The sequence below is a fragment of the Drosophila pseudoobscura genome, chromosome 3, assembly GCF_009870125.1.
Source record: "Drosophila pseudoobscura strain MV-25-SWS-2005 chromosome 3, UCI_Dpse_MV25, whole genome shotgun sequence".
Taxonomy (NCBI): Eukaryota; Metazoa; Arthropoda; class Insecta; order Diptera; family Drosophilidae; genus Drosophila; species Drosophila pseudoobscura.
This window is the reverse complement of record NC_046680.1, coordinates 17297073-17320358: the sequence shown is the minus strand read 5'-3', so window position 1 is coordinate 17320358 and position 23286 is coordinate 17297073. Positions and strand designations below refer to the sequence as shown.

General features: G+C 45.8%; 4 protein-coding genes and 5 non-coding genes across 19 annotated transcripts; 5 read left to right on the top strand and 4 right to left on the bottom strand.

Annotated features, from left to right (window-relative positions):
- Window positions 1-306: 306 nt before the first annotated feature.
- On the bottom strand, window positions 307-23102 carry ATP8A (ATPase phospholipid transporting 8A1). 11 transcript variants are annotated; one of them, XM_015184886.2, is made up of 11 exons: window positions 20145-21187; window positions 8488-8611; window positions 8226-8409; window positions 7997-8157; window positions 7733-7930; window positions 6304-7672; window positions 5435-6241; window positions 5107-5360; window positions 4926-5024; window positions 2145-2176; window positions 307-1075 (listed from the first exon to the last, which is right to left on the bottom strand). In XM_015184886.2, the coding sequence occupies exons 1-11, from the start codon at window positions 20794-20796 to the stop codon at window positions 978-980; spliced, it is 3978 nt and encodes a 1325-aa protein (XP_015040372.1). In that variant the 5' UTR covers window positions 20797-21187; the 3' UTR covers window positions 307-977. The 11 variants fall into 11 exon arrangements, 9 of the variants coding, with proteins under 9 accessions (XP_015040372.1, XP_004444374.1, XP_015040374.1 ...); XM_004444317.3 differs by lacking the exon at window positions 2145-2176 and adding an exon at window positions 1405-1487 and having other exon boundaries at window positions 20145-21186; XR_004468857.1 differs by lacking the exons at window positions 307-1075; window positions 2145-2176 and adding exons at window positions 2240-2518; window positions 2590-3547 and having other exon boundaries at window positions 20145-21186.
- LOC117183712 (putative odorant-binding protein A5) lies at window positions 8666-9340 on the bottom strand. Its single transcript, XM_033378592.1, has one exon. The coding sequence runs from the start codon at window positions 9268-9270 to the stop codon at window positions 8707-8709; it is 564 nt and encodes a 187-aa protein (XP_033234483.1). The 5' UTR covers window positions 9271-9340; the 3' UTR covers window positions 8666-8706.
- Window positions 16165-16238, bottom strand: TRNAI-AAU (transfer RNA isoleucine (anticodon AAU)). Its single transcript has one exon. It is a non-coding gene; the product is annotated as a tRNA-Ile (tRNA).
- Window positions 16411-16531, bottom strand: TRNAL-CAA (transfer RNA leucine (anticodon CAA)). Its single transcript has 2 exons — window positions 16494-16531; window positions 16411-16455 (listed from the first exon to the last, which is right to left on the bottom strand). It is a non-coding gene; the product is annotated as a tRNA-Leu (tRNA).
- TRNAI-AAU (transfer RNA isoleucine (anticodon AAU)) lies at window positions 16720-16793 on the top strand. The gene has a single exon. It is a non-coding gene; the product is annotated as a tRNA-Ile (tRNA).
- Window positions 17415-17535, top strand: TRNAL-CAA (transfer RNA leucine (anticodon CAA)). The gene is made up of 2 exons: window positions 17415-17452; window positions 17491-17535. It is a non-coding gene; the product is annotated as a tRNA-Leu (tRNA).
- LOC4805029 (uncharacterized) lies at window positions 17588-18250 on the top strand. Its single transcript, XM_001361460.3, has 2 exons — window positions 17588-17880; window positions 17960-18250. Exons 1-2 carry the CDS (start codon window positions 17683-17685, stop codon window positions 18011-18013), a joined length of 252 nt encoding a protein of 83 aa, XP_001361497.2. The 5' UTR covers window positions 17588-17682; the 3' UTR covers window positions 18014-18250.
- On the top strand, window positions 18816-19657 carry Ser8. The gene has a single exon (XM_001361459.3). It carries the CDS (start codon window positions 18851-18853, stop codon window positions 19628-19630), a length of 780 nt encoding a protein of 259 aa, XP_001361496.1. The 5' UTR covers window positions 18816-18850; the 3' UTR covers window positions 19631-19657.
- TRNAI-AAU (transfer RNA isoleucine (anticodon AAU)) lies at window positions 22137-22210 on the top strand. The gene has a single exon. It is a non-coding gene; the product is annotated as a tRNA-Ile (tRNA).
- Window positions 23103-23286: the final 184 nt, after the last annotated feature.

The window sequence follows — 23286 nt, the reverse complement described above, 5'->3', positions numbered from 1 at the left end:
TAAGTGTTGTTTGCCTGATACACAACTGCCGACAATAGCTTTCACCAATTCCGCAATGTGAAAGTAACACTACCACACTCAATTATATACAAATTAAACCAATTTCGAATATACCAAGAGCCTTCAAAGCAACATTTTGGTGGTTACAGTTACTGTAACTGGACTGTATAGCTCTCGGCGTATTTGTAATATATAGTATCTTGGGTCCAGTAGAAAACAAAGAAGAAAGCTAAATTGGCTATAAACGATTTCACTTCACTTGGACTTGACGTTGTCCCGCCCTCCTTTAAATAGTCAAACTCATTGTCGAGAAATATGATTTATTTTCAACGAAAATATATAAATGATTTAGTGACCAAAAAATACAGGATCTTTGCCGACAGACATCATCAACGTTGAAATTTAATGCTTATATAGGTACAAATGTTTACAGTATTTAGTTACTTAGATTTAGTGTTAGAAAAAGAATGCAAGTCTGTGTCCGTATCACAAAGCAGCACAAAGGATAAGGACAGATACGAATGACATGATCGAACGAATTTCTAGCCTCTTCACTCTCTTTTCCGATCTTAAAAAATAAATAACAGCAAAGATATTCGCATATGTGTGTGTTCCATATTTAATATTCCTATGTATGTATGTATATGTACTAAATGTTGCTCCTATAAGACGTTTAAGTTACGTTACTGTGAGTTTAATGTAAGACACATAAAGAATAAATGTTACTAGTGTGATGTTTGGCCTACCAGAATAGTGATTTCTTTCACTTCTGCTCAGGTGCTCTGATCGTAATATGTTTATGGGTATGTCCACTACACTATCGCTTCCGTACAAATCATGTGTGTTCAAATTTAAATGTTCATGGTATCCCTTGGGATTAGAATATGTACATTGGTAAGTTATCATTAAATTTTGTTGCAGTGCTGGTCCTTGCGGTAGCTGCACAGCCCAGCGATTCGAACGTCGTCCCTCCGGGACTAGTTGCCTTCAGGTTTTGGCAAATTGGTATCATATGCACGTATAACTATAGACTGGGGCACAGCTCCGCCCTCCTCCTGTGAGAAAGCGTAGCCATCTGAGAAAATAAATAATACAGTCAATAATCGTCATATAGGCTTGGTCATCAATGTATGAATGCAGGTCTTGATGTGTAGAATCGGTTATGTGTGGATGAGCTTTGTGTTTATTTGTGTGTGTTTGAGGTACACGGTATAACGATTCTCCTTCTAATGGAAAAAATTCCCAGAAATACGATTAATGAACCATATTTATTTCTAGATTTCTAGAGGTTCGGTTCGGACCAGATTTGAAACCTACAGGTCAAGTCCTACCACTCCACTGAATTCTACGAGTACAGGTATATTCCTGGAACTGAGTGGTTAAAGGCGGTTCGGTTGTACTCACGGGATAGTTCTAGTTCCGTTTCGACTCTCGTGTTGGCCCGACGAGTAAATACATTACGTAGCAGCCTCGCAGTTTCCGTGAATCTGTAGGGTTAATTTTTTGAGCGGGGGCGGATATGGTTTAGTATCGGATTTAATTTTGTATAGGATTTGAGTTTTGAGTTATTGCAGTTTATGTTAATCTAAGATTTTCCATTTTGAATTGTTAGCACTTTACTTTTCACAAAATTACAATTATTCAAGTATTCAATCCAATCTCTATAGTATAGAAAACGTAGCTGAAACAGATCGAGGCTCTTGGCGGGGGGCAGGTCAGGGCTGGGCATTAAGTACATACATATAATCAAATCAGGATGATCAACTGAATAACGAGGTGAGTACAGGTGTACAAAATTGTAGGGGCATGCAGAGTACATAATAAAGGGAGATGAGCCTACTAGTATTTGAGAGTTGGCAAATAAAAGGAAACGATGCGAGTCTTACAAAAATTACAACGAATCGTTGACACTACGAATAATAGTAAACAATAAAATCCGTGGTGTCCTGTTCTAATCCCAATTGGGTTTACCACTGATTTCGTCCCCCAAAACCCCCTATCCTAACGAAACCTTTTGTGGTGGTGTCATGGTATGGTATGGTATGTTACGGCAGTGTGATGTGTGTACGAGTGCGGTGGTGTGGTTTGGTGCGGTGGGGTGTTGTGTGGGAATGGGATGTCAGTTTTATCTACGATTTACTTACACCGAAGAATCGATCCCAAGGCATACATAGTACTGCTCACACAGAAATTTACGCAGAAAATGTTCATAGAAATTTCAATTAAACATTTTAAATAATTTTGCTGTTGACTTATTGATTTATTAAATTATTGATTATTGGATATTGTTGTGTGTTCTTGGGTTTCAGGTTTCAGATGTTGGGTGTGGTTGGATTTGTTTGGTTAAAGTCGCTTTGTTGTGTGTTATGTTGATTAATACAAAATAAAATAATATAAATACAATATACATAAGTGCAGAGCCGATCGGATCATATCATATCCGATGAGAGTCAAGATTAAATCATTCAACAGCCATAGAGTAAGTGTATATCATCGGCCTAGTAAAATTGCATGCGGGCTGTGAAGGACGGTGCGGTATACATAAATACATTCATTTGCATATAATATATATTCAAAACTGATACATACATAAATATCATCTGGGAATATCATCACATTCCGTAAATATGTATATAGGTAGGTAGGAGGTATACGTAGTTCATAATAGATTGTTGGATAAGATTGAACAAAGCACCTCTTACTGGGGTGAACACCCACTTAAGTACAAATAGTAGCTGAACTTTTACAACCTTTTACAACGTCTCTTAAAACTGTAAATTATAGTACATCCGGCCATGGAAAAAATACAACCAAATACTCAAGTACAATATTAATTATAAATTATTTATATATATGTACCTATATTTATACCTATGCACGTAATATATGTTGGGAATGCAATGCTTTCGACATTAGGCTGTCTATCCTAGCGTGTCTATCCATCTACATATGTACATATATACTCTTCAGACACTATCACAGTTGGCAAATAGTTAGCACATACAATACCACATACTCGTTTGTATAAATATTCCGCCTTCGCACATTTCCATAAATTTACACATTATACATTGACTTATGTTCGTTGTGATATGAATTCGACAGTTGCTAGACGGTACTCAATGCGCATACTTAAGAATTTATGTATACTTATTCGATATAACAAATATTACACTATTAAGACAATACGACTGACATATTGCTTTGCTTTTCCTTGCCTTGATCCGACTGATACGCTTGATTTAATCCAGCTGTTCACATATGCAGCGTAGTAGTGATAGTGGAGGTGGTGGAGCTGTTGCTCATAACAGACTCGCCGGCACTCCGTCGCGGCTTGTTAGTGGTTGCCCATCCTACCTCGCTTTGCCTCTTTCTGCTCCGCTGCTGGCCAACGCTGTCGTCTTCGAGGTCCAGGTGCTCTATGCGCAGGCTGTGAGCTCGCTGGCCGACTGAGAATTCTTTGCTGCCATTGAATGATGACCGGCGGGATATGAGGACTGAGCTGGAACGCAATAGCTTGCCCAGGGCATAAGCAAAACCAGAATCTCTAATGACGGCAAATGGGTGCATGGATTTTGATTGTTTGATTGATTGATTGATTGATTGATTGATTGCAAGGAGAAAATCAAGGAGCCATCAGCGAAAATGATGTACAAAAGAGTTTGCAAGTTGATTGTATTGTGGATGGATGGGGGATAGAGAAGGATAAAAAGATTACATTTTAGGAAATTCAATTCAAAAGATACTTGCTCAAAACTGAGTAAAACACTGAATAACAAACAATCCATGTGGTAAGGTAAGAGTAATAGTGGGAGTAAGAGTAAAGTCTGATTCTGATGGATAGTTTTGAACTCTGGACTGGAGCCAGTGAAATTGTGTTTGTTTCAATCAATGATACACTGCTAGAATTGCAATGCTGCCTTAAGAGTTTTTACTAAACATTTCCAATTTTCAATATAAATTTCATTCAAAATTGCTCAATAAGATCTGATCTACAAAATGCGTACACAACTAAGTAATACACTCGTAAGTAAATTCAAAATAAATCTCTTTTTTTCATCAGCTAAGTGTGCATTAAATTGTATAAGTATGATCTATAGTTTATATAGTATTGTAGGTATAGTTAGGGGTCTGTTACAGTTCATTGTATGAATGATCAGCAGTGTAGAGTGTTTGTGCTGCACTGGAACAACTAATAACTAACAACAGGTTCAGCTCTAAGACTATGTACATATTTTTTCTCTATTACTAAGTTTGTTTCCTTTTATGTTTCGCACACTGGTGTGTGTGCTCACGTCCTTATGGCGATTATATGTTGGGTTCCGTTTCGTTTTGATATTTTGTATACAATTTGAGATAGGGTTCGAGCAATTTTTAGTGACCAATGTTCAACAAGAGACTTTGGTTGCACGAAAATAAGCACTAACATACATCGAAAGTTCAACAAACACAATTTGGGGAGGTGGATGTGGGAGTGGCAGTGCGATTACTGGGATGAGGCATGAGGCATGGCGTAAGATTAAGTTAATGCCAAATGCATAATGACCCACAAACAAACGCTAAGTAATTATGAGAGCTAAAGATACTGTAAACTTTGGTGCAAACTATTCACTACAGGAAGCATATCGATATATATGTATATATATAGTTTATGTAGTATAAGGCACGTATGTAGGTTTAATCAGCCTTTGATTGGTTAGAACGGAATTGGTAGAGATAGCGGTAGAGGGGTCTACATATTCAAGTTTCAACAAATGCGCAACAATTCAAATTGAAAATATATGTATGTACGATTAGATGTTGATTCTCTGTTTGGAGACAAACAAAAGCCTAAATACGAATACATATGCATGTACGATATGTATTGTAAAGGGAAAGCGTGACTCTACGAGAGGTGCCTGGCGTAGCGTGGCGTCGATACTTACGAAGATCGAGGCTCGTTCATCACTTCGGCGAGATCGTTGCGCCTAATCTCGGTTTCGCGTACTGCCTCCGTGAGTGTCTTGAACACGGTGTTGTGTATCCTGTAACGAAGCCGGACAGGAGAGGAGAAAGCACACATTGTAATATACCGAATATTTAGAGTAGGGTTGTTCAATGACGCACAGTTTGCAGATGACATCGATCAGCAGGGTGGTGATTGGCACCAGAACCAGACCCAGATAGAACACCGGAGTGCTCAGCATCATGATGTCCATGCCAGGGAAGTTGCTGCCGATGTTGAAGGTCGGAAAGCAGTGACTGTAGATCAGAACAAAGCCGAACCAGAGCACTATGGAGCCCCAAATGGCCATATGCGTCAGCCAGGTCCAGGAGTTTGTGATGAGCCCCGCCTTCAAGCAGACCGTCACAATCACATACTGCAATCGAAATGCAATGCAAAATTCAGTCTAATGTCGAATTGTAAATTGAGAAGTGTGTGTGAGCGCCTCACCGTATACACCATATTTCCCATCATTAGGTAGTCGTTGGTCTTGCCATCCCTCCAGATGGTATCCGATGAGTACGCGGCCATGGGCAGCCAGAAGAGGAACACCGAGTGCAGCAGGGCGTTGAAGATCCAGATCCAAAATACCTTCACATTGAACAACTTGGCGTTCTGCGAGGGCTTGTACAGCATCGGGTACTTGAGCATCGTCTCGGCCGTGCAGAACTTCTCGAACAGACCCATGGCGAACGGGGGCATGGCCGTGAACAGCACATTGTAGAGACCAATGGTCCACCGCTCGAACAGGATCTGGCCCGACCAGCCGGAGTAGAGGGCGAACCACAGTTCGATGACGTAGAGACAGACATTCTTGTAGAAGCTGTACAGGATCAGCTTGCTGATACGCGCATAGTTCCAAGCCCCGTGCACGAGCAGCAGTCGCTGCAGGTACCGAAATTGGGCAATCGAATAGTCCGAGGCGCAGGCCGCTTGCAAACCCTCAACGCCGGATATACCAATGCCAACGTTTGCCTTCTGTATCATGGCCACATCGTTGGCACCGTCCCCGATGGCCAGCGTCACCGCCTTGGTGCTCTGGGTGACCATCTCGACCACCTCCGCCTTCTGCATGGGCGATACGCGGCAGCAGATGACCACGCGGCAGAGTAGGCAGAGCTCCTGAAAATCGCCCCGTAGATCACAGCTCAGGGCGTATTTTAGTGTGGTGCCATCGATGACCAGGGCCACGTTCATGTCGTTGGCCGTCGAGCTCTTAAATTCCCCTAAGTGTCGAAGGATGACGTCGCGGGTTGCCTGGGGAGAAAGAAACAATTTCATAAGTTTAAATTTGTTGATCAAGTGACACTTGGGCTTACGTCGAGGCTTTCTTCGTTCAGGATGAGTATGTCCATGGTGTGGGAGATAAGCCTGCAGGAGTATCCTATATTTATGGCCGTTTCTTGCTTGTCGCCTGTCAGCACCCAAATATAGATGCCGGCATCCATCAGCGCCGCAATCGTCTCCGGCACGCCGTCCTGCAAGCGATCTTCGATGGCCGTGGCGCCCAGTAGGCGCAGATTGATCTCAATCAAGTCCGCCGCATCCTCCAGCTTGCGCTCGCGGTGCTGCAGCGCAGTCGCTGCCTTGTGGTAGGTGTTGCGCCACTCCTCGTACACATCTGGCTGAATGTCGGCCACGGCCAGACAAAGCGTGCGCAGACCCTCCGATGCGAACTCCTCGAGGTGCTGCAGCGTCCGGTCACGGTACTGTCTATCTTGGGCGGACAGGCGTTCGTAAATCACCGAATCGGCGCCCTTGCAGAAGAGCTTGATCTTGCCCTCTGGCGTCCGCACTATCAGCGACATGCGCTTTCGCGCCGATGTGAACTCCAGAACATTGAGTACCTGATATCGCCGCCGCTGACCCAGCGCATTGATCTCCACGTATTCGGGCGTGCGGGTGTCGAAGATGTAGCCAAAGAAGTGGGCGCCCTCGACCAGGGCACGTTCGTCCGGACTAGCGGCGTGGTAGATGATGCTCTCATCGCTTCGCTCAGGTATTACGGTGTGGCAGACGGAAAGCAGCACCAGGAACTCCTCGATGACTTCTGCCGACTCGTGCCGTCTGAGGATGTTCTGAACCAGCAGCGACTCCTCCGGAGTGCGCTGCGGGGCATAGATATGCCCCGCTATTGAGCACTTCTTGAAGACCATCACATTCTGCGTGAGCGTGCCCGTCTTGTCAGAAAATATGTACTTTACCATGCCCAGCTCCTCGTTGAGGTTCGAGGTGCGGGCCATGGCCGGCGTGTCCGAGGGCTCGTGGTACATCTCGATGTCGTAGTTGATGAAGATGGCCTGCAGGAAGCGCACCAGCTCGAGGGTGACCTGCAGCGATATGGGTATCAGGTTGTTGTACAGAATGAAGAAGGTGAGGAGATTGTAGCCGAGGCTCAAGCTCTTGAAGTCGCTCAGGCCCAGATACCAGTCCGTTTCCGAGTGCTCCCGGGTCCAGAACAGATTGCACAGTCCACTGGTGATGCAAAGCGAGATCAGGATCATGAACAACATCAGGATCTGGGTGTTGGTTAGCTTGTCGACGGTGGACCGCTTCAGCGGCGCTGAGGTAGAGTTCTTCATGAGCTTCGTCTCCTGACCCGAGTAGACAACGACCCCAAACACCCAGGCCGTGTTTCGCAACATAGCGCCACGCTGCAGGACCTGATCGTTGCCCAGGGACACGGATCTTCAAAGGACACATAGAGATATTAAGATGGAACGTGTCACAGTCGATTGAACAACTCACTGCTTTCCGAATTCCTTTAGCACCCCGTTAAACTCGTACAGATGCCGATTGGGCAGCTCGCACTCGATCCTTCCCTGCAGCATTGAGAGGTCCTTTGTCTCCAGCAGTCCCGCAGTGGCAGTCACTCCCTGGCGTATCTTCAGGTTGGTCTCCCCATCCAGATTGGCCGTCTCAATGAAACACATGGCCTGGGGCTCACTGGAAAGTGGGACGGGTTGGGATCAACATATGGCCACAATGGAGTGTGCTGCCGCTCACGCTTACCTGGACGATAAGATAATTAGGTCCGCGGGGAAGAATGTGTTTATCGACACTTTTATAATGTCCCCCACGGTCAGCTCCGCCCAGCGGACTGTCGACCAGGTGCCGTTCTCCAGCCGCTCGATGGGTCGATGATTGATCTCATTATCAGCGCGATGGCGCTTCTGTAAATGGGGGAAAAAACCGTATGAGCCTCGTATGCAAAGTAAGCCATCGGCTGACAAATACTTACCACATCTTCGATTATCTCCTTGACGGCGCTGACAGACAGGATGAACATCAGGGGCACCAGAGTGGTGTAGCGACCCGTGGGCGATACATCTGGGATTTGCTGCAGCAAAGCGATTAGCAGGAAAAAACAGTTCGAGTACCGTCGGAACTGCTCGAACAGGAACGAGGGCAGAAAGCTGATGATGCTGGAGATGAAACAGATACAAATCAATCAGTTAGAATCGTATCTAATCAATCTCATTAATTGATAGCGGAATGCTTACTTGTACTTGGCCGTCGATATACGATTGTTGCAGTACTTTACGGGCTGGGCGCCATTCAGGATTATGACACGCCGCTCTCCATCCTCTGCATCGTAGCCGGCGGACGAGGTGATGTCCTCATCATCTGAAAGCAGGCGGCAAATATTCGAGGAATAAGTATTTTATAAAAACTTTAATATCTATTTCTAAATTGCTCATTGGTTTATTTTTTAAACAAAATTAATCGGCAGTCCAATTCCAAGCCCATTCCCACTTGGCCACAAAGAAATTCGCGGCAATGGGACTACCCAAGGCATACTTCTTCGCGAACCCATTCACATCGAAGTGGGCACGTCCCTCCGTGTCGGCGGCCGTCAGGTACGGCTCGTCGAAGTCCAACTCGAGGTACTGCCGGTAGGCCAGGAAGAGACTGCGATGGAGTTCCTTGCCCTCCGACGAGCGCTTGTCCATGTAGGCCACAATCCTCTCCCCCCGCACCACATCGCATCCGGGGATGTTGCCCACCAGCCAGAGCAGGTAATGGCCCTTGGCCTTTGGCATGTCCAGGTCGATCATCACAAAGGTGTAGAGCTTGCTCGCATCCGATTTCCATCGAATGATAGGCTCTTTGACCGCCTCGTCGACTGAAATGGTGATACCTGGCTCCACAACGATGTCGCAAGGGTATAGCACCTGAATGACTGCCTGCGGCTCGCAGTTCAGCACATCCGGGATAATGCGAGCCTGCCTGAGACTCTCGACCAGGTGCCTCGCGGGATTCGGCGGAGGGCAGCTCACAAACATGGCGCTATCGTTTCGAACAGCAGCAATTTCGAGATCCCGTATAGAAAAGATTGAGTTTCCAGAGCTTCCTAGGATTATACGACACTTACGGCTCCAGCGCATGCGCAGCGCCTTGTAGACATTCCGGAGGGCCATTTTGTACCAACGGCGTTGGTGCTGGTGCTGTTGCTGGTGTTGGGCAGGTGCTTGCCGGGGCCGATCCGCAAACGCAGATGCGCCAGCGTTGGTGCCACTCGACTCCAGCGTCTCTTCTTCCTCCACCTCGGCCGCGTGCAGTTCTTCGGATCCCGAATCGCACTCACCGACGGGCACGAAGGCGATGCTCTCGCCGGGAGACTCGTTTTGGCGTTTGGAGAAAAACAGGATGACAGGTCTCTACTACTCCCCTGGCCAGAGAGATGCTGTGCCACAAGTGGGCGTAAACGTTCGCGCTACAAGAAAATCTGACGCCTGCGCTCCACTCGGTCACTTTGCATTCGAATTCGTGTTTTTATTTCAAATCAATTGGATTCCGCTTCTGGTTTTGATTCTATTGCTCTTCACTTTTGGGTTCTTCGGAGCTCCTGGCTGCCGCGAGCATAGAGCACAGTACTGTTGTTGGCCCACCACCATCGCCTGGCAACAAGGTGCGTAACGTGTTATGGGCACCGTCTAACGGTATCGATTTGTCACACCTCGGATGAGATAGAGCACGTGATGGCCGAGCATTATCGGATTATTATCGGCTTGGCTTTATTGGAGCTATGTTCCTAGAGTCTGATTCAGTGGAAGTTGAGGTTTCTGGAGCGGTGGTTTCGAAAAAAAGCACAGTTACACTTAAACTGTTATCCTGTTAATACACACAGACAAACAAAAACACAGATGCGCGAATGAAATCCACGAGCAGTATTTTTTTGAGAACTTTTCCGATGTGCTTCTCTCCTGCGACTGAAATTCCACGACGGAATGTGTGCCGTTGGGGCAGGGCTGCAAAAGGACAACGATACTCGTAAAAGGGGTGACGAGGAGAGGAGGAGCTCGCTTCGGCTTCAGGTTATTGTGCCAGGAAGCCACCCCCAACACCACCCCCAAAACACACCCCCCGAACACTCGGAACGGATACGCCCGAAGATGCGCCATGCGTGTGCAGTTAAGGGTGGGAATGGCAGTCCGAGAAGGGATGGAGAGGTGCAGATGCAAATACAAAAGCGAAAGCGAATACTCTTAGCAAAACAAAACGAGAGAATCCAAGAGGGAGGGAAAGAGAGAGCGCCGGCGCTGTTAATCGAAAGCTTTAAGCTGCAACAGCAACAAAAGAAAATATGTAAATGAATAAAGAAGAGAACGTATGGGAATAAAGTGTCTCGACCAAGGGATACTCTATATACAGTCGAACTTCCATATAACGCATCTCAAGGGGACCAAAAAAGGTCGCTATACCGAAAATTCGTTATATAGAATCCGTAAAAGGAAATAAGTTTTTACAAAAACTTTAAGGATGTTTAGGGACTGCGTCACTATCCTACACTTTCCTCAAAGGTTGCCAATGCTACATCGAATTGTTATGACTCCTCTCTGATCCGCTTCGAAATTTTGCTTGCTATCAGCCTCCACCTCTGAGGTAGAGAACTGATGCAAAAATATTTAGTGGGTGACTGACATTTTGTTTATCGATTGTTAGCGTTATTTTAGAGTTCGGGACTTCCCCAAATACATTTTGGTTGGTAGGAAACCACAATGAGAATAATTTTAAAAAATTCATTACAGGGAGATCGAAAACGCATGAGAATTCGAGCTACGAGAATAGAAAAACAATCGTAGTAAAGAAATATTCGCTAGCAAAACTAAAAATTCAACGAAATTCAAGTGTTCTGGAAACAAAATTGTTATGTAGATAGATTTTGAATTTGGGGCTATATACTTCATATTACTCATTATTTATGACACCAATATTAATCTCCAGCCATCCGGATTCCACTTTGGATCTATTCTTACTTCCTTTCTTTACTAAAGAATATTTGTACATTTTTTAAACTCTCCTCAAAAGCTGTCCTGCATATGGAAAACAAAAGGGGCACCAATTCGGTGCTACTACGGACGGAAACAGCCTTCCTTCCGCCAGAGTTGCTTAGGAATATCCCATAAAAGAATCGAAACAAATAAAAGAAACCTTAGGACACGTTATTCCAAAGCCTCGTAAATGTACCCGTACCCGTACACGTATGCATAAATATTTATGCCCGAAGGAGAGGAATTAAGATTTAGATGTCTGTATATGATATAAGAAAATGAAAAGCACCTTTACGTAAGTTCCTTCTTATGCCGGTTTTGTCCAATAGGTAGGTGGTGAACTTGCTCCTCACCCGGAACGAGTCAGTCAGGCGGCTGTGATTGATGCTGGCATCGGTCTCCGAGCGATCGACCACACTCGGGTTCTCGCCTATCCGCGACGGCGAGGTCGTTGGGGTGTTTCCATCGGTGGACGGTTCATGCTCCGCAGGAGGCCTTCCGCCGTCCTCCCCACCAGGGTGCGGTCTGTCGCCTCCCTCGGTGGAGATTCCCATGTTCGATGGTCCCGTGGATGCTGTCCTCCGCATCGCCTCCCCCCTCAGCCAGCGCACGCTGCTGGCAATCCAACTCTGCACCCGCTCCGGCAGGCTCCACAAATCGACGCTGGCTTGGGCGGGGGTCGCATCCGGATGAGTCCTGCTCCCAGCGGCCTCTTGCTGTTGCTGCAGCTGCGACTGATGCTGTTGCTGCTGTCCCCGGCTCTGTCCGTTGCCATTATGGCCGACTCCTCCGTCCTGTGATGAGCTGCTGCTCCGTGTCCTAGCGATGCTGTCGCTCTCATTCTTTCTGCGATCTGCCATGTTAACATGGTTGTGGAACACCCATTAAGTACACTGTTCGGATCTAATGCGATGCGAATTTATTTCATTAGTTTTCGAAGGTTTCACTGCACTTTTGGATTTACGTTTATGATTGGTTCAGATATTAACTGTGTGTATATTTGATATATTTGATTTTCAAAGGTTGCTGCGCTGATTACTGCCTTTACGGTATTGATTTGCTGGCCAGAGCATGGCTGTTCCATTCTAGTACTATTGAGAGCAAGCACACAACTCAACTCTATTATCGCTAGCCATCTAGAATGGTAAACAACTCGGTCTCCAAGTGAGCGACATTGGCAGGACATTGCCTACATTTCACACAGCGCTAAGTGCCACATTTTCCTGTACAGTGAACGCTCCACTCCGCTGCCCACTTTGGCTACAATATATCGACCCCAACCGAAACGCCCTGTACGCCCTGTGCGCCCGAAATGTGGAAATAATTAAAGGCGGCAACTGGTCAAACTCCTGGATGATAAACACGCTAGACAGACCCATAGATAGATCCATGAAAATAATTAACGGCTCGTACTATGGTTTGAGGGACTGACTAGGGAACATCGACCTCGTCTGCGAAAGCGGAAGTCAACGAAACTTTCTCGGTTTGCCTGCTCCGTTCCGTTCCGGCCGATAGACAGGAACGAAAGAAATTCTATTTGCGTGCACTGTGATACCTTACGTGTTTTCCGGCAATAACTGTGTGGCCATTACTCGTTGCCCGAAACATACTCACGTATGAGCCGAAACGTGACACTCAAAAGGCTTTGAAATAGTCACCAGGAGAGCCGTGCAGAGCCATTGCCATTAGCTTCGATCCGATTGGATTCCTTTGGCAAACGGAATACACTTGAGTTGGCAAATGCCAATGTGAGTGAGTAGCTTATCGATTGTTTCAGTTTCTTACAAGTGTCCGGTCCTGCTCTCCCCCAGGCACCCACAAACACTGTGCGGGGGTCCTTGATATGTCCACCTGGGGCTGGGTTGCTCGGCTATGGCTATGCCCAGGCGGCTAATTGCATACTAGGTCTCAGTGGTTAACGGGAAATTGGCCATAAATATTTATTAGCAAAGTTTCCCCCTAATGGATGCTCCTCAGCGATAATTTGTCTGTTTTGTACGGAGTCCGACGTAAATAGTCGGTCCATCGTTCGGGCAGATAGGCGCATGGATCTATATTGTGTGGGCCCCCAAATGTAAATATATAGTAAATATGTATGTATGTATGTATGTACATTCATTGTATGTCTGTTTGCATATTCACGACGCTATTCAAATTTATTCCCCCAGCTACGACGCGCTCTAAAAATACCAGCATCAAACACAGGAATAAGTATTTTGGATTCATTCCAATCGTATTTACTTATTTGTGGATTTCATATACATACATGTACATATGTACTAGTAGAACCAAATCTGGGACTTCTAACTGCTTCTCAACTGGAAAAGGTCGCTCCAACGAGTGCACACGGACTTTTGTATGGGGCATCGGTTGCTAACTCGCAAGAAAATACTCAGTCGAGCCGAATGCAAACAGGTGATAATTACCCCTCAGCCACATCAAGCAAACGACGTACACGTACATACATATGTACGCATACCCCTCCAAGTAAAACATGACAACAACAGAAGCAAGTCATACGAATACTAGAATGAATCGTATTTATTATCCGATGGCGTGGGGGGCAATAACAAAGGTAAACACACACATCCGTCGCACCTAAAGATACAGAGAGAATACGCGTCTATGTCACCGATTCGGTGAAGTCAGAACTGCGACAGTTCAACAAAGACGTCCACAGACAATTGTGAAATCAAATCGATAGAAATTATTGGCAATCGACCAACATTAGCGGGGGAATACACATTTCGATGTCACCACTAAGCGGCGGAATAAATAGTTTGCTAGGCCCCCAATGGAGCATTCCTCCCCATGGATTTCCATGTGTACATATGCACTGGGGAACTCTTTGTCCGAGGAGAGTTACTGTACATATTCCCGCAGTGCAGTCATAGTAAAATATAAGTACTGTTTGTTCTTATGTAAGTGGGAGTGGAATGTCAATAGTTGTGTGACTAATTTTTCGAATCCCACATTCGAGTTAGCAAACAATGAATGTGTGATGTTTCTTTCGCTCTATATTTATTAATTTGCATTTGGCAAATGAAAGCAAAAGTGACGAAAATTATTAAAAGAAACAACATTCTACATATGTATATGCGGTGGCAGTGCGGCACAGTTTTGGCATCCGATCAGCGAAAATCAGCTCTGTATTAACTTTTTTGAAATGCCACATTATAACGATGACGAACCCCACGACTGACTCACGAAAAGGTGATGTGAGAGTTCATCTTTCGAGTCGGCATCATCTGTGAAGAGTCAACTCCCTCGGGGAAAGGGGTATCTCAAGTTCGTTCCACCTGTTCAAGAGCATAGGAGTGGCTCCGATTGCCAAAGAGAGCGATCGTGCAGCAGTTACAACAATTACAACATTGGCAGACGGCGAGAGAGGATTTCGAGAGTGAATAACGGCTTGAAAGCGAATTAAAAACCACTTTCTATGCGAATTGGCACTCATATGAGAGGGGTACACAGAAAGAAAGAGAGAGAGAGAGCGAGAGAGAGAGAGAGAGAGGTAGAGCCGAGTTGTTTGACAATTCCATGGATTCTACAAATTGTATGCTCTGGCACAGCTGTTTCTCTTCGTTTGGGCCCGCGCGGCGTATGAAAATCCCACCATAAATTCACGGAGCACTCTACTCATATACATAGAATGCTATTTCTTGTTTCCATGTCCATGCAACAAACGTCCAATCAAATATAATTACAAACGACCTTTATTTAGGTGTTGTTTTCTCTGCACGAGTATTTTCCATACACTCCCTAATATCTAATATCCAGCCATTCTCAGGCATCTGATACCAGGCCAGACGGACGATACGCACTGTGATTACCCCGAAAACCAAGTTAAATGTAGAATTGGCATCCAGTTTATTTACTTGGCTTACAATTTTATCTCGCGTTTATTTAACACGTCGACCTCGTTAACCGGTCTCATACACTAGTCCCGTCCCACCTGGCGCACAAACGTTTTTCTTGGAGCTCCGAAAGCAACTGAGCAAATGTCGCACTGGGCATCAAGTGTTTGCGTGTGGGAGAGAGGCGATTTGTGTACCCTCAAAGAGGGTATTATATAATTGAGCATATGTTTGTAACACAAAGAATACATAATTCGAGTATAGTATCATGTGTATAATATATCTTAACTATGCTCTCAGTTTTACCGGCATCTCTACGATTCCGGCGTACGACAAAATTGGAACAAAAATAGTGAAAAGCTTCCAGTTTAAATACAATTTTGGATTTAAGTATATAAATCAAAATATGACGTGATGTTACGTTACTATTTTATGCGATTTTTTTATTCATTGAGAAAAAACTATTATCAATAATAATCTTTTTTATAAGGAAAGTTATTGCAATTTTATGTCAATGGGCTAAATTAGCTAACATTCAATACATTTTGAAAATATTATCTCTTTTTATTGCATTTTAATATTTTTTTTGGTATGGTGGACAATTTTTTATGGAAATGCCGATAGATAGATAGAGTTATTAGTTGAAGCCGGGGATTTTATTGGTCGTCGAACTTCAAGGGTATACAAGGTTCGACTGGCAAAAGTAAGCTCTTACCGGTTGGCGTGACAGAGTTGCCAGACCGCAAAGAGTAGAAATCAATTTTACTCTACGCGAAATTGTTTCATTTCATTGCTAGAGGTACTGATTTACATACGTGGGCATGTACAATGTGTACCGCCGACATAGGTACAATTAGTAATTAGTCTAAACAAAAAAGCTTTTTTATCAGACATCTAAAGCAGACAAACAGACTGTTTTGCTGTCAAGCAATGAAAAGTCGACTGACAAATGATGAGAATGACGGGACAGACCAAGCCCAGGCCGAAATATTATCATCATTTTCCATCAACACCCATTAAAATATTATGCAAAGAGAAAAAGTCATCATGGCCCATGGGGGGATCGAACCCGCGGCCTTCGCGTTATTAGCACGACGCTCTAACCAGCTGAGCTAATGGGCCTTGTTGAACCGATTCGGATTTATTAAAATCACAATCTTAGCACAATATCTAGTTCATAACGGTGAAACATTCCCAACGCTCAAATACTAAATAATGCCAGAGACAAAAATAATTTAATCCAATAATTTATAGAATGTAAAAGAAAAACATCAAAAAACAGAAAAAAAAAGTTTGTCAGAAGTGGGATTCGAACCCACGCCCTCAGAGAGGACCAGAACGCTCAACACTTTCGTTCAGAAAGCAAGATTTCAACACCTTGAGTCTGGCGCCTTAGACCGCTCGGCCATCCTGACACATGCTGATTCCGTGTCACAAACCGCATTTGTGCCAGCAACGTTAAATGTTGTATAACAGAAAATACCGTCGAACAGTTCTCGCTATGAGAAAATTTCGTGCTACAGAATTTACTGAGCAAGCAGTCCACTTTAGTGTCGAATTCGCCTCAGGCTCTGATTTAACTTTTGGCGAGCAAGAGACATGTGGCCCATTAGCTCAGCTGGTTAGAGCGTCGTGCTAATAACGCGAAGGTCGCGGGTTCGATCCCCTCATGGGCCAGAAAATACTTTTTTCTTTTTTTTAAATCTATTTTTCACAGCACTCTATTAATTAAAAAGTTGTGTATACGACCGTTTGCCTGGATGCGACTAATACGGAGCCAGATAAGCTAAGCCCGTTAGAGGTTGTGCGCAATTATGTTATCTCATGCCGTGCACATAGGGATACCATGTAATGGGCAACCAACCCAACCGCAGATATGATGTCATGGGAGACAGCGATGGATGATCTCACGTGTCAATTCCTTGCAAGACAGCCAAGTGAAATGTCAATTCAATTTGCCATCAAGGATGATTGAATTACCCAACCTCGGGGCAAGCAGACATATTGCCATATTGTATAAACGTATGGCATATCTTAATGTCAGTTTTCAATCTATTTAAACGGTTTATTGCGGGATCTTATCGAGGAAATTAGTTCTAAGTGCTCGGTTATAAAATTTATGGTTTAGGAATGGGCTGTTCTATGTGAAAAGAAATTTTATTGATATTGGAATTTATGGGCGTTCTGATTTTCAACGAAAATGCCAGCACTTTCGCAGAACACATTGAAATAAATGAAGTTTCATGAGAATATTTATTATTATTCAACGGAGCTTTTTTAGCAATGGCCAATCCAAGTGTCAGGATGGCCGAGCGGTCTAAGGCGCCAGACTCAAGGTGTTGAAATCTTGCTTTCTGAACGGAAGTGTTGAGCGTTCTGGTCCTCTCTGAGGGCGTGGGTTCGAATCCCACTTCTGACAAATATTTTTTGCTTGTTTTGTCAGAATGTAATAATTTTCGATATGTGATAAACATACCCATGGCAAAGCATTCATTTTGAATATTTCTCTTGGAAATTCTCTACTGTCTACATTAAAAATAAGTATCATATTTTGCTAGAAATTATTATGACTGACCTAGAGACGCCGAAAAATTTACTCAAGCCCATTATAGTCCTGAGGGATGCTGGCTCTAGCGGGGACGGGATGTCGACCAAGAAGCCAAAGAAGCACGTCACCTTCAAGCGCGTCGTTGAGTACTACACCTACTCAGAAAACATGAAGATGCAGCTGGAAAAGACGAGCTTGCTCCCGGACGAGAACTTGGTAAGCGCGAAGTGGTTCCATTATCAGATCTAATAGTAATTGTGGATTATGTTCACACTCGTGTATGTATTTTGTGTAGCAACTGAGTGGGGTGGAGATACCAAAGCGGCGCCTCAGCGAGGGCAATTTATAACTTGTCCCAGGGCCATTTACGACACTCGGAAAATCAAACAGAAAGAAGCGGATGCGGAAACGGTAACGGATGTTGGAAATTGGCGACGTGACACTTTTAACCTAATTGGAAAACAAACGTGTCTCTGTGCCCCATATTTTGCACTTTATTATGGACAGGCCAGGGTATATGCGATACACACAATATTCTATATATTTCATCTAAAATGGCTCAAATATATTTTTACTTAAAGCTTTAGCCGCTATTCGGCATTGCATCAAAATGTTTTGGGTATTACCAAGCACGCAGGTGGTTTGTGCTTTCTGCAAATAAATATTTTTGGAGGGGGGAAACAAAGACAATTTACAACGACTTGGCTGTTTGGCCCTCCTTCTGGCCTTCTATCGGCAGCGAAATATTTACAATTGGTAAGGCCCAATCAATCCGTGGACTAGGTGGGAGCATTATGGCCCTTTTAAGGCGCAAAAGCACAGCCAGCTGATAAGGACACTGCACTGGTCCCAGGGCCACTGACCTACGTCAAACAGGCACACACTCTCTCCGCCTTCCGATGCACGGCTCCCAAATCGGGAAATCAATAGTCATTTAGAAATTTAAAGCACCCATGGGGAAGAGACAGGAGACAATTGCTAACTGATGGCAGCAATCACCTGCAAGTTAGAAGAGGGGGTTAGCACCGCAATCAGTTATTTGCGGTCGTATTGGGTTTGATATATGGCCTCCTGCTCATAAAGCCACATGCCTGGGCCATAGCCGTAATCGCTGGGCAGCTACTACTATATAAGGCCCGCTTCGGCCGTCACTTAGCCACCGAAAGCTAGAGAGAGTTCCAGAGAAATGTTCCTCCCAATCGCCACCCTTCTAGCCCTACTGGCCTCCTCATATGGGGCTGCGCTGCCCTCGGGCCTGGAGCCACAGGCCCCGCTCAGCGGCAGGATCGTGGGCGGAACGAAGACCACCATTGCAGACCATCCCTGGCAGGTATCGCTGCAGCGGTCGGGCTCCCACTACTGCGGCGGATCCATCCTTAGCAACACCATCATCGTGACCGCCGCCCACTGCCTGCTGTCCCCGGTCACGGCCTCCGTCCTCAAGGTGCGAGCCGGCACCAGCTACAAGAACCTGGGCGGGTCCCTCGTCCAGGTGGCCGCCTTCCAGGTGCACGAGGAATACAACGCCAGCTCGAGGATGAACGACATCGGAGTGATTCGCCTGAAGACCAAGCTCACATTGAGCTCAACGATCAAGACCATCGCGCTGGCCGCCTCCGCGCCCGTCCATGGAGCAGCGGCGAGCATCTCCGGCTGGGGATCGACCTCGTATTCGGGATCCAGCTCCTCCCAGCTCCTGTACATCGACACGCGCATTGTCGGCCGGTCGGAGTGCGGCAGCTCCACGTACGGATACGGAGGCACCATCCGAGAGACCATGATTTGTGCGGCAGCAGCCAACAAGGATGCCTGCCAGGGTGATTCCGGCGGCCCCTTGGTCTCTGGCGGCGTCCTCGTTGGCGTTGTATCCTGGGGCCGCCAGTGCGCCCTTGCCAACTATCCGGGAGTCTTTGCCGATGTGGCAGCCCTCAGGGAATGGCTGCTGGCAGCCCAAAAGACAGTATAGTAGAATAAAATCTCTTCTTAAATGCAACTCGCATGACTTTTTCGCTCATTTAACTGTTCACCAAACGACTTCTGCCTCTGTCACGATGCATGCCATGCCCCCTGACCATCCTGCACACACACAAATGGCCAAACATGCGACAGGATGTGTGGATCCTGTGGGGTGGGGTGGGGTAGGGTGGCGTGATTTCTGCGGTAGTATAAAAGGAATCTAGGTCAGTCTGCCCAGAAGCGGGGGACTGCGCTTTGTGGTAGGGAGGGAGGGTCTTAAAAATAAGTGGAGAGCTGTAGACGGAAAACATGTTTAAATACTTAAATTTTTAGCGGCCTCTCCTCCTCTGGTATTCTGGCAGAGACTCTATCCGGACTCCCGCACGACAACAACACCCCACCAAAGGCCAGACTTCAGGGCGTCGTCTGTATTGATCCGTCGAATGTCGCGACAAAATGGGATGCTTATTGCCACATCTTGGACGGGGCATGAGGCAGAATAAAAGACCAGTTACCCTACTCACCTTCGTACTCCTTCCGTTTCCTGCGTAGAAATGAGGTTGTCATTCGCAGGCCACGCTGAGCCAGGCTCTGTCTGGAGAGGATGGACCCCTTGGAGTCCTTACGACTGCGATGGGAGCTCTGCGGTAGCCCGGCGGCGCCTTGGCGAGATGAGAGCGTGCCGGCTACAGAGGTGGAGACGGATGCGTGCGGCTGCAGGCCACCGCAGAGGGAGGTCGAGGTCGATCTGGGAGGAGTGATCGGCGTGTTGGGGGTGTCGGAGTCTATGAATCCCAGGTTGCTGTTGGCACTGTTCAGATGGATGCTGAAGTGGTCCGTATTCGTATTCCCGCCCCGACTGCCGCAGAGCGTGGAGCTCCCACCGCTGTGGACGCTGCTCGAGACGGAGGCGGCCAGCTGCTCGTCCAGGCCGCAGCTGGTCTTGGGCGTCAGATGCTCCAGGGACTCGAAGTCTCGGTTGACGGCCGGCGGCATGGAGTGACGGAACCACGACTCCTGGCGGTGCTGGGCCACCCGCTGCTGGCGACGTCTCTGGCTGGCGCTGGCGCTGGAGCCGAGCATATTCCGAAAACGGCTGTCCGCTACATCGTCCAGCGAGCTGTTGTCAGGACTACGCAGTTCCAGGCTCTGGCGCTGATAGCTCCTCCTCGACATTTCAGTTGTGTATGTATTTGGTTGCTTGTTCCGTATAATTCCAAAGGCACTGGTTTAAGGCTCAGTCCGTGTACTGATAGGCACTCGGATTGTGTTTGGATCCATCAATAAAGGCACTTTGCTCCGCAGTCTCCCGGGACTCGATTTTTACATCGCTTGCTTATGTAAGGCGAATCGCTCAAACCCTTGCTGCGCCGCGGTGGGTCCCAGTCCGGGTGGGATGTTCCGCTTTCATATCCAAATACAAATCAAAATCCTTAGACAATTGCCTACCGACTCGGCTCCCCGTCCAACCTTGACTCAGACAGGTGTTGAGAACCAAAACAACTGCTGCCCTGCCATCCAGCAATCCGGCAATCCGGCAATGGGTAATTTTTAGGGGGAGCCCAAACGTCGCCTCGTATGCCGAAATGGCTGGCAAGTAGTCGAAATACTTTCAACTGTTAGGAAGCATCAAAAATTCATTGCATTTGTGGCATTTAAAAGCGTTTCCTTGTCACGCACATGCATTAGGAGACAGACCATTGGAGCGGGGGACACACAAAATATCAATTTTTGAGTGCCGCTGCCTTAAAACTCAAAAGCCAAGGGACTGCTACTTAGCTTAAGCATCTGAACTATTGCCTTGTTGGTCCCTTTTCTGGACAGATATATGTACACACGCGCTTAAGCAGTTGCAACGAAAGCTCTAATAAATCTGTCGCGACCCCGTTGCGAGTGGCAGTCTAAATAATTAAAAAACACGTCAGGGGGAGAACCTTCAGATTATTGAACTTCTTGTTAGCGGCACTAGCCCTACAAAATGGTCAACTGCAGCCATAAATAAAGCGTTTAGTCCTCTCCAATTACACTCCTCGCATGCTTTAGTTCAGGTATGGATGTGGATGGGCCACGACTTCCGCAGCTTTCAACAAAATTCTCACGGAAACGACAAAGTGTTGGGTCTTGTCTGCGGCGACAAAGCGGAAACAGGACCAAGCCGCACTGAAGTCAAAAAGCAACTGCGGATCCTCCACGGGCGAAGGCACAAAGTTGCCTCCAACGACTGCGTCGCCCCACGAACCGCTTCGGCTTTTGGCCGAAGTAAAAGTGGACCATGAAGTGCCATACGTATACTCTTACATATACTAGTGTATAACAGAAATACATGCATATGTTAATCTGGAAGCACTCGGAGATAAATTGGAGAGTAATACAAAGGGGAAACCCCCTAAAATTAAATAAATCGTTCTTTTCTTACGAGTAGTATATGGAATGATATGCATATGCAAGTGGGATCTAGAAATACACTTTACTCTGCAGCTCCCATCAAATTGCCTTTTGGCGGACCGAGTCGCCGTGGCCCATTAGCTCAGTTGGTTAGAGCGTCGTGCTAATAACGCGAAGGTCGCGGGTTCGATCCCCTCATGGGCCAGAGTTTACATTTTTTATTTTTCTTCTTTTTTTTTTATCAAAGGTAAACAATAGGGGGAGACTGTGCAGAAGAATCGTATCCAGGTGTTTGGGGGGAACAGTTGAAACAATCTTATCGCCACTTTTAGAGAGAACTGTCGAGATTTAACATTTCTTTATCAATTCTTTTTACGTTTCAGACTATTTTTAGGGGGTTTTCTTAGAACGATTAGTAATAATGAATCATAAATACAGTGTGCGTCCCTACAGTTCCCTACTCACGGAACTGTATTTACCGGGATGCCGATAGGGGTTGATTTCAAGATCAAAGGTTATGCTATGATGCTAGTACCTACAAATAAACCAATGCCTAACTTTACGAAATAAATTTTACTCACAAGAATTCAAAAGACCTGGCCCGGCGAACTCTGTCCGTCGGTATGATAGGCTCAAGCGGGACCCGGAGGGCATATCAACTTAGAATCGGAGAAGCAACTGGTGCGGCGCTGCCGTTGTTTGGCTTCAATTTTCACGCAATCAATTCGACGCACTGCAGGGACGGAAATATTTGAATATGCAATTTTTGTTATGGCAAACACAGATGTATGTACAAATATGTATTTACCGTGTACATATGTACACTATGGGGGATTCTATTTAAGCGCACAATGAATAATGTCTGTTTGATAAGGCGAGCACAACGACGGGGGCAGATAAGTCAGCCTACACCGGTTAGCTGTGCGCAAATACCCCTTTTCCACGAGTAACCGTCTGACATACATTTACTATTACATTGCTATTTCATATTTATTTAAAGGTATTTGAACAAAACGCCGAATGTGTTTTTATTTTGTTTTTATTTTTATCTCTCACCAGTGTGACCGCGGATTTATCGTTACAAATTATGCGGTCCGACCCTCAGAAATATACCGAAACATACCGTCTTTATTATTTTGTTTGCACTTTTTATTTCTCACGCTTCTTTGCGGCTTGCATGGAACTAGTTCGTGACCCCTAAGCAGCTGTTATTTTACAACGGTCACACTGCCTTTTTTAAATAAACCCTTATATGGCACTCGTCCGCTTGTAATGCCGGAT